Source organism: Hippocampus zosterae, chromosome 11, assembly GCF_025434085.1.
Source record: "Hippocampus zosterae strain Florida chromosome 11, ASM2543408v3, whole genome shotgun sequence".
Taxonomy (NCBI): domain Eukaryota; kingdom Metazoa; phylum Chordata; class Actinopteri; order Syngnathiformes; family Syngnathidae; genus Hippocampus; species Hippocampus zosterae.
Window position 1 is genome coordinate 15,045,298 of NC_067461.1, and position 13,875 is coordinate 15,059,172.

Sequence of the window (13,875 nt, forward strand, 5' to 3'; positions counted from 1 at the left end):
AAGTACTGGTTTCATCGAAGTCCAGTCGCAACATTTTTATACTCTTTCGACAATGCATGTTATTGGAAGTATTTTTTTCATCCTTCCGTGATTCACGCGACAAAATGACATGTTTAAATTCAGAATGCTAATACCGTTTAAAATTCTAGTACAGTGAACACAAAACAATGAACAGCAGTGCCCACCAGATATAAGTACAGAGTTCACGTTTTTTCCCATAGTACATACGGTATAAAGCGTCAATTAATCTGTCTTCTGAGACGTGTTTGAGTTTTTAAAATTACCAAAACTTGAATCGTATTCATGAATTCTATTACAGTGAACACAAAACAATGAACAACCGTGACCACCAGGTGGCACATTTGCTCGCGGGGTTTGCGTTTTTTAATGGTGCATACAATATTCATTCATTCATTCGTTCATCTTCCGTACCGCTTGATCCTCACTAGGGTCGCGGGGGGTGCTGGAGCCCATCCCAGCCGTCTCCGGGCAGTAGGCGGGGGACACCCTGAATCGGTTGCCAGCCAATCGCAGGGCACACAGAAACAAACAACCATTCGCACTCACACTCACACCTAGGGACAATTTAGACAGAGTGTTCAATCAGCCTGCCACGCATGGAGGAAGGAAGGAAGGAGGGAGGAAACCGGAGCACCCGGAGAAAACCCACGCAGGCCAATTCAGGAGAACATGCAAACTCCACACAGGGAGGCCGGAGCTGGAATCGAACCCGGTACCTCTGCACTGTGAAGCCGACGTGCTAACCACTGGACAACCGGGCCGCCTGCATACAATATAAAATGTCATATATATTAATATTAATCTGTGTCTTCTGAGACACATTTTAGTTATTGATATTACCAAGACTTTGTTCATATTGATGAAAACAATATATAGTTAAAAACCCTATTCGGAATAGGGTGTTTTTAACTATAATTCCTCGAAGACGAGAATAAAAACAAAATAATACGTCACTGAGATTCGCTCCGCCGCAAAGGCTGATGGGAGAGCTGTGCGGCTTTGGAGACATTTTGGTTTTAAAGGGGCTGGACTAGCCGAAGGTTCTGGCAGTCGGTAAGGGAGTTCTGCGTTTTTTCTCTGTTGAAATTAGTGAAAGCAGCTGTTTAACTTCGTATCCGTATGGTTTCCATTTTCACAACTGTACTCGTATGCAACCGCCTTGGAAATGTAAACGCACCGAGTCCGCAACGAACAGGGAGTGGTGATGCTAACAGGCTCTGCGAGCTAAACAGCCACTGACGACAGAGCCGTGGAACCCCAATTTAAAGCTTTATTCTTAACATTGGTGAAAACATCTCCGTGAATGTGTACCAATACGTACTCGGGATCGTTGTCCTTCAAAATGATAAATTACGTCATGGTGGAGGACAACGTAACATGTACACAACGAGCGAAATCATGATATATATATATATATAAATATATATTTTGTGCCTAATGTAGCGTCCAGTGGAATGCAATAGCTGTAACATAATTTCAGGTAAACGGTCGAATAATTCAACCATTACATGTGCATTTGTACATTTGTTTAAATGACATGGCCAAATATTTTTGCATTTGAGTGGCTCTTGCCATCAAGCAATATTATTGTAGATGGTACTATTTGTTTACAGACCCAAGGAGAAATATATGAGTAAAACTCACATTAGGGGTTTATCTATCTATATTATTGTAGATGGTACTATTTGTTTACAGACCCAAGGAGAAATATATGAGTAAAACTCACATTAGGGGTTTGTCTGTCTGTCTATCTATCTATCTATCTATCTATCTATCTATCTATCTATCTATCTATCTATCTATCTATCTATCTATCTATCTATCTATCTATCTATCTATCTATCTATCTATCTATCTATCTATCTATCTATCTATCTATCTATCTATCTATATTAGATTGATAATCTAATCTATGTCAGTGGCACGTCCCTTGTTTTCTCCCAGTGTCAGTGGCACGTCCCTTGTTTTCTCTCATGTCTGCTTGCCACACCCTCCTCCACCATGTGTCCACTGGTCATGCAGATGTGGATGCTTGCCAGAAACGGCTGAATGATGGCATCCGGTGAGGCAGAACAATGTAATAGGATCTGTGATGCTGACACAAACACATTTTTAACTGATGGATCTAAGGCATTGTGATTTCGGTTTCCATCACAAGCCACACTCACATGGTGCACTAGCCTCGTAAAGAACAAATGCATCACACCCCTCATACAGACAAATCAACAGTGTATGGTTTCCAAAGGGAAAAAAAAACTTGTCATTACAACAAGGTTTGCTTTACTTTAAGAATTTTTAGGAAGTGTGTCGGCTCAAGGGTGGTTAGATATTATCCTGATTCGGAGTATCATGTGGCTCAACATCAGATAGTTGAATTGTTTGCTTCCTTTGTTTACTGGATCTTGTGAGTGTGATGTCGGTTTGGACTTGAGTTGTTACGATTCTGGCAATATGTTGTGACCTTTGATCATTGCTTAACTTGAGTGAGTCATCTTTGTGTGTAAAAACACACCCCTGACCCGCATTATAAAATGTAACTTTATTCGGGGCTTGACTGGTCAGCTGTTTTTAGTGTTACTTTCATGAACAAACTGGATTGTCATGACATGACAACGACATGGTTCTACTACCTATTGATACTTTTCCTGAGGTTGCTAGTATCTGGTCAAGACTGCTGTCGAACAAATACGATATAGATAATGTAGAGCAATTATTCTAGCTTGGAATGTCACAGTATTATTCAACGCGGTATCCACTTTGCTGCAGCATCGACATTGTTTACTTGAATCAAAAGTTGTCTCCCAAGTTGAATAGTAAATATCAGAGCTATTTCTCTTCAGTTCGGTTAAATGTTTTACTTTGTCTTGTTCCATCTAAGTAGTTTCTGAATCTGGTGTTCTTTGGCTTCTGATTGGCCACAGTAAAATGTCTTTTCATGCGGACTTAGATTTTTCTTTTTTTAAAATCACGTGTGTATGGCCTTTTTCTTTTCTTTTACTTCTTTTCTTTTTTTAACCCCCACAGTTCGAAAATAGTTTAAAAAAATATGCAGTAAGAGGTTTTGACATCAAATGTATACATTTTATGATTTTAGTTGTAATTTATTTTTAATTTATTGATTTATAATTTATAGTAACTTCACTGCTTAAGAATTGCAGTCCACATGGTTACATAATGGTTTTATGAAACATGAATGGTGAAGTGATAAGGCCACCGATTTGTCTGCATTGTAGCTGTAATCTGATTTATGACTTACTGACTAATGTTTAGACCACAAATGCTTAAGACTAATTGAAGTCCATAAATAAACGGTTTCATCTTAATTCATGGTTCATTTGTTTTGATTGCAGCATAAGACTAACCTATACAAGCAAAACATTCTATGTAATGAATATGATACCGTTCAATTTAATACTGATTAATTTATTGCTTGTTTGTTTAAAACATACATAGGAAGAGCATCATGAAGAAAAATATTGCATGTTAAATTGCAATAATGTGGAGGTGGAATTATAATTTGATAATTTTTCCTCCAAATAATCCTAGACCTGGTAGGCAGGGTGGCCTTCCTTTAGGGTCTTCCAACTGTTCACGGAGCCTTTCTCGTTGTCTCATCATTACTGGTATTCCCTTATGTCTGTGTGCAGAGGAGCACATCCCCATGGCTCCCTCCCTCCATTCCATCCTGCTCCTCTGCACTGTACTGCTTCTCGCGTTAGGCGGGGCTATCTTTGTATGAACGCCCTTAGCTGATGCCAGTTGTTGCAATGACGCAGCAGGAAGGTCACCGTCATCCTACAGGCACCAGCATCCTCTTTCTCCCTATACCGGCTCTCTCTCTTTCCCTCTAACTCTCTCCCACCCACCATGTCGCATACATTTGTATGAACCCGTTTCACAGGCACAGCATCCTTTGTTGTTTGTCAAAAGATGAGCGCTGTGTAATTCCATGCATGCCGCACTGTCGCTGGAAGACGAGTCTTTATGTCAACAGTTATTTTCCATGTCAGACACATACGGTTCTGATCTGCAACATAAATAGGTTAGTGTCCTAGCTGCAAGTTGTAGCACGAAAGTCATCAGCGACTCAATGACGGGTTCCTTTATGAACGTAGCTATTTTGGAGTCGTGTTTTCAACTCGCTTTAGAGAACCCGACAAGAACCAACGCTGTTTTTTTGCTGCAGTTCTGTTCCTCTCTGTCAGTGTTTTTTTAATGTAAACTCAGATTCTAACTTCATTGCAAGGCCATCTGCTGGTGCAATGAGCTCAAACATCTGTTAATGTGCCGCATATGGACATGTGTTGTGTATTATGTTGTGATGTGATGATGTGAAGCTATAACACGTGAAACTGCCTTAATCCTGATTATTGGTAGTGAGTGGCGATTGGAAAATATGTTTTGGCACCATAATACATTTCACTCAAGAAGAAGCAACTTATTTCCGTTGTAAACTGGCAATTTAGTAAACGTTAAAGCGAAACATGAACTTTTTGCCATTCTGCTATGTCATCATGTCAGGTTGTAACAACATTGTAAAAACATGAATATGCTTTCTTTGTTTACATGTATTTGTTGGACTTTATCCTCTGCAATAGAATTTTCTAATGTTGCAATCCTCACATTGACCCAAATGTAATAAAACATTTAGTTGCTCGTTGAATTGAGGTCTTGTGTACCGTCACCATGGTTGTTGTTGAACTGTCAAGTTTTCATTTGACTTTTGAGGCATGTATTGCCAGGAAATATTTGTTGAGCGCCAAATTGTGGCACGTTCAACTTTGCAGGTTCCTCTGCCATTGTGGTATCACAAAGCCAAACAAACTAATCTACCTCGGAAATTATTCAAGGAAAAGGGTGATCTTTCCAGTCACACAGAAGGCATAATGAATTCTTCAGGAGATTAGCGTAAGCAGGTCCATGAACCTGAGAATAAGGGAAAAAAAATCTCTTATTTGATGCCAATGTCGAGTAGCATCAAATAAACGCCTGCTGACATACAGTAGTTCAGCCGTGATTACTTGATGCGATTATGCCCAACATCAAGGTAAAGCCATAATTAGGTCAAACTAACGTACCCAGTTTGAGCGGTTATACTGGGTTTGTCAGTATCGCGCTCTATTTCAAAGCTATGAGGTTTGTGTCGTGAAGTGATGCAGCCCATTTGAGGTTTTAGAGTAACATTGTCACCCAGCTGCACATTGCACAAGAAAGCAAAATAATAAGTTTTAGTTTTCTTCAACAGCCCTTTTGTCACTTGCCAAGTACCGGTTCATTGGATAAGCCCCACCATCACCACACTGTCCCCTACCCCGTCTTCTCATTGTATTGATGGCTATGCTTTTATTCAAATCAACAAAATGGAGGGTAATCAGAACCTGAAGTGGCCCACTAATGTAGGGTTAGGGTGTAATTGCCCAAAGCAGTTGGCTGCCTTTCATCTCTCATTTTTATCTTCATTGATGCTAAAGGACCATGTGCACATGTGCTCCCAGCGGCTTGGATCTCAGCTGGAAGGGCGGAGCTCCTTTTTGCATTTAGCCTACAATTAATGTGGCCCAATGAGTCATCAGACTGAAAAAATAGCTTGTTCCATTGGCTCACCAAATGACTCAGTTCTTTCAAACACCCTCGAACACCGTCATCATCTCAGACAGGGCAGACTTGGCTGAGCACAAAAGGACATCAATATTGTGATTTTTAAGTTTAAAAAACATCTTGACGGAGTTATGATAGTTTATTATTATATATAACATTAAGTGTTTTTTTTCCGAAACAAAATGTGAATGATCCATTGTTACGCGTTTCTAATGACATCCTCCTGGCAAATGACTCTGGAGACCACGTGTGTCTAGTTTTATTGGACTAAACTGCAGCATTTGATACAGTGGATCACAGTATTCTGCTGACTCGTTTGCAGCACTTGGTGGACATTGGCGGCAGTGCTCTTGAGTGGTTTAGGTCCTATGTAGCTGACAGAACCTTTTGTGTCAGCCTTGGCTTCTCTGAGTCACGCACTGCTCCCCTGTCATGTGGTGTTCCACAGGGCTCAATTCTGGGGCCTCTGAGTTCTCGCTGTATCGGCTCCCATTGGGTTCCATCTTAAGGAAATATGGTATTCCCTTCCACTGCTATGCAGATGACTGCCAGATCTATGTCCCACTGAGCAAGAAAGACGCCTTCGCATTAAGGCCACTCCTATCCTGGAAGAAATCAAAACCTGGATGGCACAAAATTTCTTGAAATTCAACGAAAAGAAGACGGGTGATATTGTCCCAGTGGCCCTTGTACATTCCATCCTGTAGACTTGGGCCCCCTGTCTCCTTATCTTAAGTCAACAGTCTCAAACGTGGGCCTTAAACTGGACAGCGATTTCAAACTCGATCGGCAAATTGGTGCCGTTGTTAAATCCAGCTTCTTTCACCTTAGACAGCTGGCCAAAATAAAACCTCTCCTCTCACATGAACACTTTGAGACAGTAATTCATGCCTTTGTCACATCCCGGCTCGATTACTGCAATGCCCTTTACTTTGGAGTCAGCCAGTCCTCCATTAAGCGCCTTCAGCTGGTACAGAATGCCACTGCTCGCCTCTTGACTGGTACTCGTAAGAGGGAGTACAGGACTCCTACTCTGGCATCCCTTCACTGGCTCCCCATTCATTTTAGAGTTATTTTCAAGATCCTCCTCTTTGTTTTCAAATCTCTGAATAATCTCGCACCACCTTACCTCTCTGAGCTCATCCGCCCCTACACACCTGCCCGGCGTCTCAGGTCTGTGGACCAGACATTATTAGAAGTACCAAAAACTAAACTGAGGCTCAGAGGGGATCGAGCCTTTTCTGTTGCTGGTCCCTCTCTCTGGAATGACCTCCCGCTGAACATTCGGCAAGCCTCCTCGCTGCCCATCTTCAAAGCCCTCCTCAAAACTCACTTGAATTCTTTGGCAATCGACTCAGCATGACTTAAGATTTGTTCTTGGTTTTACTGTTTGGTGCTTTCTACCGCCTTTATTACCGATTTGTCTTACTGTTTATTGTACATGTTAAATTGCTCCATGTACAGCACTTTGTATGCAGCGATGGCCGTTTGAAAGTGCTCTATAAATACTGTTGACTTGACTTGACATCTCTGGAATATGCTGAGCTCCATGGTGGTGTGCTTCGACGTTGCCATTGCAATGGCTGGCTAGCAAGCAGCATTGGTGGGCTACCCAAGAAGAAATGCCGACTTCTCTTCCCACTCTAGTGTTACTTTGAATTCCATGGTAGAGCATGGTAGAATTCCAGCTAATTGGCTGCAAAAAAAATATCAGGGTTTCAAATATGTAAATTGTAGCTGTCGGTGTTCAATGCACTACATGTTTGCATTGTGGTTGAGAGAGGAAAGTAATTTCATCTGTGCTGTATGTTACACATAGAGCATATTTGATAATAAAAGCTGACTTCACACTGCTGAGGCCGCGCATGATACTAACTTTAAAGCGTTTTTTTTTTGTTGTTGCTTTAATACAACATACTGTTTCAGCTGTGTTGACCAAGCTCTTTGAGACCAAAATCAAAAATGCACTTGTATGAGCCATTTTCACATCTAAAATCTTTGGCAGTCAAATTTTCAACACATCCCACGTAATAATGTATAGGTTATTGTCCCCCATCTGGGCTGTCGGGGTGATTGGTTCATGGCATGAGCAAGTTGCCTTAAAATGAATATATGTCAGACTGATTCTTCTGGCTCCTTTTTACTTATCAGTTATGCAATACCATCTTCCACTTTCTGTATCATGTACAGGTTTCCCTGAGCACTTGTCAAGATGTCCACCATGGTGTATGCCCGGGAAGAGAAGCTCGAAAAGCTCTCTCAAGAGGAGATCATATCCAACACCAAACTGGTGATCCAGGGTTTGGAAGCCCTCAAGAATGAGCACAATTCCATTCTCCACAGTCTTTTGGAGACCATCAAGTGCCTGAAAAAGGACGAAGAGGCCAACCTGGTGCATGAGAAGTCCAATCTGCTGCGCAAGTCAGTGGAGATGATTGAGCTGGGCCTTGGTGAAGCACAGGTAACACTTAATGAATAATTGTCATTACAATAGATTGGATGTGTTTTGAACCAGCTAGTAGCTCTCCTCTTGTTTTGCGCGTTTCTGCTTGTCCACATGATGTATTCAACTGAAAAGAAATATTTTATTCACACTCTGTTCTGATCATTGCACTTATTGGCTAAATAAATTCAATGCCAAACTTGCTTGATGTTATTTTTATACTAGGTGATGATGGCCCTGTCCAACCACCTGAATGCAGTGGAGTCCGAGAAGCAGAAGCTGCGTGCGCAGGTGCGGAGGCTATGCCAGGAGAACCAGTGGCTGCGGGATGAGCTAGCCAACACCCAGCAGAAGCTGCAAAAGAGCGAGCAGAGTGTCGCTCAGCTCGAGGAAGAGAAAAAACATCTGGAGTTTATGAACCAACTTAAGAAATATGATGAGGACGTTTCCCCCTCTGTAAGTACAAGTCTCGCAGTATTAAGTTTACATCTTTCCAGGGGTGTCCTGATACAATTTTTTCACTTGTGATCCGATACCGATATTGCAGCCGAGAGTACTGTCTGATACCAACATTGATCTGGTACGATATCTGAAGGAATGTTACATGCTTTTTAAAAATGTTGTAGTTTGAAATGTAAGAAGAGTCTTGATCAATGATACCATTCAAACAAAGTAGTGAGCAACATTTGGTAGGTATGAGAGAATATAGCCCATTTATTCCAAAAAGTTAAGTTACATACATTCAACCTCAAACATCTTCTATATATATATTGCGCGTCGTCCCGCACGCGGTCTGTCCTTCCGTCTGTCCCTTTTCAAAACGTACCTACTTCACCGCGCCACTGCGCCGCTCAGGCAGTGGCTCACTACGATCGCGCGGGCATCTTTGCGAAAAAATGTTGTCTACCCACAAGCATTGCAATAAAATTGTTAGTTATTTAGTAGAGCTAAACATCTCTTTATTTTCGCGATAAGCAATGAATATGAACAAAAAGTTGAACCAAGCAACAACACTTTTGTGGGCCAAAGCCCCACCTTACCAGCCTTCCGCAGGAACTAGCTGATGAGCCGCCCGGAGGACGGCGAACCACCACCTTACCAGCCTTCCGCAGGAACTAGCTGATGAGCCGCCCAGAGGGCGGCGAACCAGCTAGTGAGAATATAATGCACTCGAATAAAATAACATTTTTAAAAAATGAAACGACCAATAAAGTCAGTAAAAACAAATTATACTCTTTGAAGTGCAAAATAACAATTCCGTTTTTTTTACATTCAGTAGATGGTGGGCACGCAGTCCTGAATGGACTGCTTATGTATATCTGAGATTTTGGATGTACGCTGATGTCATCCGATAGTTGTATAATATATAATGAGAATTAATGTCACTATTAAAATGTCACTTTGTATATTTGGATATAATTTCTTATATATCTCAGCAGGAGGAAAAGGACCGAGAAACGCCAAAGGACTCCCTGGATGATCTCTTCCCCAATGATGAAGAGGAGAATGGTAAGATTTACGGCAATTAGCAGGGACGATACTATGTATTCTGTCAAATTTATTCATTCCACAATACTACTCACACCGGATTATTAAAAAAAAAAAAAAATTACCCTTTTCCCCCGACTCATGTTTGTGTTGCATTTTTGCCCCACAGTGCAACATCAACACAACAGTGCAGCAGTGGCTGCGGCCCAACAGGGAGGCTACGAGATCCCAGCTCGTCTGAGAACACTACACAACCTGGTGATCCAGTATGCTTCTCAGGGCAGGTACGAGGTCGCTGTGCCCCTCTGCAAGCAAGCTTTGGAGGACCTGGAGAAAACCTCTGGACACGACCATCCCGATGTAGCTACTATGCTTAACATCTTGGCTTTGGTTTATAGGTGGGAAATGACATACTTCAGATAATTTCCTAACACTATTAGAATTGTGTCGCTTCTTGTTGTGAACTCTCTTCATCTTCATCACTCAGGGATCAAAATAAATACAAAGAGGCTGCACATCTTCTCAACGATGCTCTTTCCATCCGAGAGAAAACCCTGGGGAAAGACCATCCTGCTGTAAGAATCTCATAGTCATGGCAACCAAATGTCATTGTTGACATGCTAATGTCCTTTTTGTATTTGCTCAGACACATGACAAGGATGTAATTGCTGCACCTTCTCCTTTTATTTATCATCCTACTGACTAAGGATGTACAGTCGAGATTTTTTTTGTACTTCTACCCGAGGATAGGCTTCTGATTTGATCACTCCTTTAACTTAATGTAAATCAAGCAAAACCAGAGAAAACATTTCTCAATGAAATGAATGACCTTGGTGCTATCTGACACGCAAACTCTTTACACAATGCTGGTTTAAATCATTGGGCCTCAGAAAATCATTTTAATAATTTGCTAAAGGGCTGATGTTCTGAACAAAATGGCGTCGTTTATTTGTTATCGTGTCTGTTGTGCAGGTTGCTGCAACGTTGAACAACCTGGCTGTGCTGTATGGAAAGAGGGGAAAGTATAAGGAGGCTGAACCTCTGTGCAAGAGGGCTTTGGAGATCAGAGAGAAGGTATGGTTACATTCCTGGCTTCCACAACACTGTTGTTGAGAGCTGACCTCAAAGGTATAACAGTGACCATTTGGCATATTGTAATAACAAAGATTCCCAATTTAACTCCAGTATCTATAAAAGATATAAAAGAGAAAATGCTTTTTTTAATTGTCTTTTTGAGATGCCACTGCAGGCCTTCTGTCTATCTGGGAAAGGAATTACAGGGTTTAATTGAGAGCAGATTTTGAAAAACGGTGGCATGAAAGTGTAAAAGGGATGTGATGGGACAACGTTTTAAGTTTTGTTAAGCTGAGCATCAAATCTTTGATTGCCGGCGCTGACTCCTGATGTAAGCGTCTTAGGGTGATGATGGGTGTCAGTAACAGAAGGATAGATGCAAAGGGAAGTAAAATAATAGGGTAGACTCACCAATTTGTGTCTAAACCCTGTATGGCTTCCATCAGGTCCTGGGGAAAGACCATCCAGATGTGGCCAAACAGCTGAATAACTTGGCTCTGCTGTGTCAGAATCAAGGAAAGTATGAGGAGGTGGAATACTACTACTGTCGTGCCCTGGAGATCTACGAATGTAGGCTGGGCCCGGATGATCCCAATGTGGCCAAAACCAAGAATAACCTGGTGAGTCGATGCACCACAAAGTCTCTGAAAGGCAGTGAATGCCTAAATGGAGACATGGTCTTGTCTTTTCATTTATGAAAGAGGAGACTGTTACTTAATAGTGTGCCGTGAATGTAAACTATTGGGTATCGTCAGATATTTTCAATGTTTTTGGGACATCATTTATTGAAGTTCTGAGATTCAGGCAAATGTCAAAGCTTTACCCTGATGTGTGTGTTTGTCATGAGACTCCTTAAGAGAAGCACTTTTGAAGATCTAGTTAAGTCAAGTCAACAGTATTTATAGAGCACTTTCAAACAGCCATCGCTGCATACACTCGATATTGCACGCAAGTCAGTAGCATCTCGTCAGCTGACTTGCTCCCTTATGGCTTCTCGAGGCTGTAATTGTGAGACAGAAAAAAACCCAAAAATGAAATGACTTAGCATGAGTAATTTCATCGGAGATTGTTTCTTCTCTCTTGGAGACAACCGTTTTCTTTTGAGTCATTTTATGCAACTCTCAACTTCATTTTTACCCGCTCTCTTCTCTAGGCGTCATGCTTTCTCAAACAGGGAAAGTACAAAGAGGCTGAGATTCTGTACAAAGAAATTCTGACTCGTGCCCATGAGAAAGAGTTTGGATCTGTTGATGGTAAGGACCTGTAGATGACTTGAAGATATTTGAAAATGAAGGTGAATACTGACATTAAAATAGAAACCGGCATTGGGTTTACTTTGAATTGCCCTTTAGAGATGTTTGTTTTATAGCGTTCACGATTGTTTCATCTTCTACTTACTATTTATCTCACACCAGTGAGGAGTGCTGGACAGATGATTAAAAAGTGGACGATGTTCTAAGCAGGCTGCCTGCCTTCACCATTCAAAGGACTCAAAGACTCCTTACAAAAGCCTTTTGGAGAAATAAAGAGTTTGTTGGTCTGAACTCTGGCAATTGCATTCTCTTTTAGTTCCAACTGAACAAGATGTTCCATCCCTCGTGAGATTAGATGTTCTTTGAATAAGAAATAAAAAAGACTTGTCAGCTTTCCTTGGCAAATTCCTCTGACAGGTTCAGCCTTGAAGAGAAACCTACAAGGTTTCGCTGATTTTTTTCAAATAAAACTGTAGCACCCCCAACATTAGCATTATTCAGCCACAATTTTTTTCCCACATAGTCGATCACATTTAACTACCGGTACATATATGCTTGCAAAATACGTACATGTATCTACATCCATATTATATACGTTTTCATATTTTCTACACTTTAAAAATATCTTTAAAAACCAATTTGCTTTTGCATAGAAGATGATTACAGAAACGGAGATTGATACTCCAGATTCAACCTTCATTCTTGAAGGGCAGTAGGCGGCTCTCAGCTCCTTCAGTACATCATGAATAGTTGATGCCGGACTTAGCAAAGCCTCAAGAGATGCTGTGTGTGTGGGGGGTGTAATCCAGTCGCGTTGCGCAGTTTGTCGAACCTCTCCCGTGTGTGTGTCTGCAGCTGAAAACAAGCCTATCTGGATGCACGCAGAGGAAAGGGAGGAGATGAGCAAGGTGAGAGCTGCCATATCAAGTATCAAATACCAACTTTATTGTCAAATGTGCTGTATGTGTAATATATATGATACTACTCGTGATATTTAGGAGTAGTACATAAAGAGCAACGGCACATTTTAAAAGCAATAGGAAAACAGAAAGGTCACTTCAGATCCTGGGAAGTGATCCAGACTCTCATGGTGCAAACCTTAGACTTGGCATAAAGCGCCTTTCGGCAAGTCATATGTTTAAAAAAAAAATCCTGTTGGTCTGGTTTACACCACTCCTCCCCTTCTCAGTTGGCTTTGTCTTTTTACTTCCAGGGCAAGCATAGGGACAACACGCCTTATGGAGAGTATGGAGGCTGGTATAAAGCCTGTAAAGTCAACAGGTGAGACAGTTGCTGTTTCAGAGACACCTTTGAATTATGCAGTTAAAAAGTTCTAAGACTTTCTGGTAATTATTTTTATAGTTTGAGAAATGTCAGATCACAAACATTTTTTTGGTGTGTATAATGTACGCTGCATTCACAAATTGAAGACTGAAAATATCCCACCTTGACCTTCGTAGGCTCTCCCTCAACACTCTGGTTTAAAGAAAACCAAAAACGCCTCTAAACAAACAAATATACACTTGTTAAGTGACATTCAGTTTACAAAAGGCCTTCATATAGAGTGGTAATCTTGAGATCAATGCTGGCATCTAGATTCATACAGTAAATCTAGTTTACAAACTGTTAGAATTAAGTTTTTCATTCCAAATTGGCACTGCGGGTGTTTAATGTCTGATGCCTTTATCGTTGGGAAGTCATGGTATGTGGATTTGCCCTGAGCAAGAATTTCCAAGTGCTGCTCCGGTGCATTTTTCCTAGTCAGAATGAGCATCTCTCACGCCCCAGTTTTCTGGAATGCAGCATACATTTTACTTGTGTGATTTAATCTATCACCCTTACTGGAGCAATTATCAGATCCCCATCTTGGAACAAATTGGGCCATCTCCAGTAAGGCAACACAGGCTTAAATGTGTTGATCACATGGTATTATTTGAATTCGGCATGTTTTGCTGCTCAAATCAGAAAACGTTTTATTCAGTCCTTAAGCAATCATGA

The 13,875-nt window shown here is 41.2% G+C and overlaps 1 protein-coding gene across 8 annotated transcripts in view; it reads left to right on the plus strand.

Moving 5' to 3' along the window:
• The first annotated feature begins 916 nt into the window (after positions 1 to 916).
• The window catches only part of klc1b (kinesin light chain 1b), a 125,808-nt gene continuing 112,849 nt past the window's right edge, over positions 917 to 13,875 (plus strand). For 5 of the 8 annotated variants that reach the window (XM_052080472.1, XM_052080467.1, XM_052080469.1 and 2 more), the window contains exons 1-11: positions 917 to 1,074; positions 7,810 to 8,080; positions 8,288 to 8,518; positions 9,499 to 9,571; positions 9,720 to 9,948; positions 10,038 to 10,125; positions 10,523 to 10,624; positions 11,071 to 11,244; positions 11,778 to 11,877; positions 12,733 to 12,785; positions 13,091 to 13,158. In XM_052080472.1, coding sequence (XP_051936432.1) covers positions 7,832 to 8,080; positions 8,288 to 8,518; positions 9,499 to 9,571; positions 9,720 to 9,948; positions 10,038 to 10,125; positions 10,523 to 10,624; positions 11,071 to 11,244; positions 11,778 to 11,877; positions 12,733 to 12,785; positions 13,091 to 13,158 — 1,367 coding nt within the window. In that variant the 5' untranslated portion in view covers positions 917 to 1,074; positions 7,810 to 7,831. The remainder of the gene's footprint in view (positions 1,075 to 7,809; positions 8,081 to 8,287; positions 8,519 to 9,498; positions 9,572 to 9,719; positions 9,949 to 10,037; positions 10,126 to 10,522; positions 10,625 to 11,070; positions 11,245 to 11,777; positions 11,878 to 12,732; positions 12,786 to 13,090; positions 13,159 to 13,875) is intronic. The other 3 variants (XM_052080466.1, XM_052080468.1, XM_052080470.1) reach the window with 1 other exon arrangement.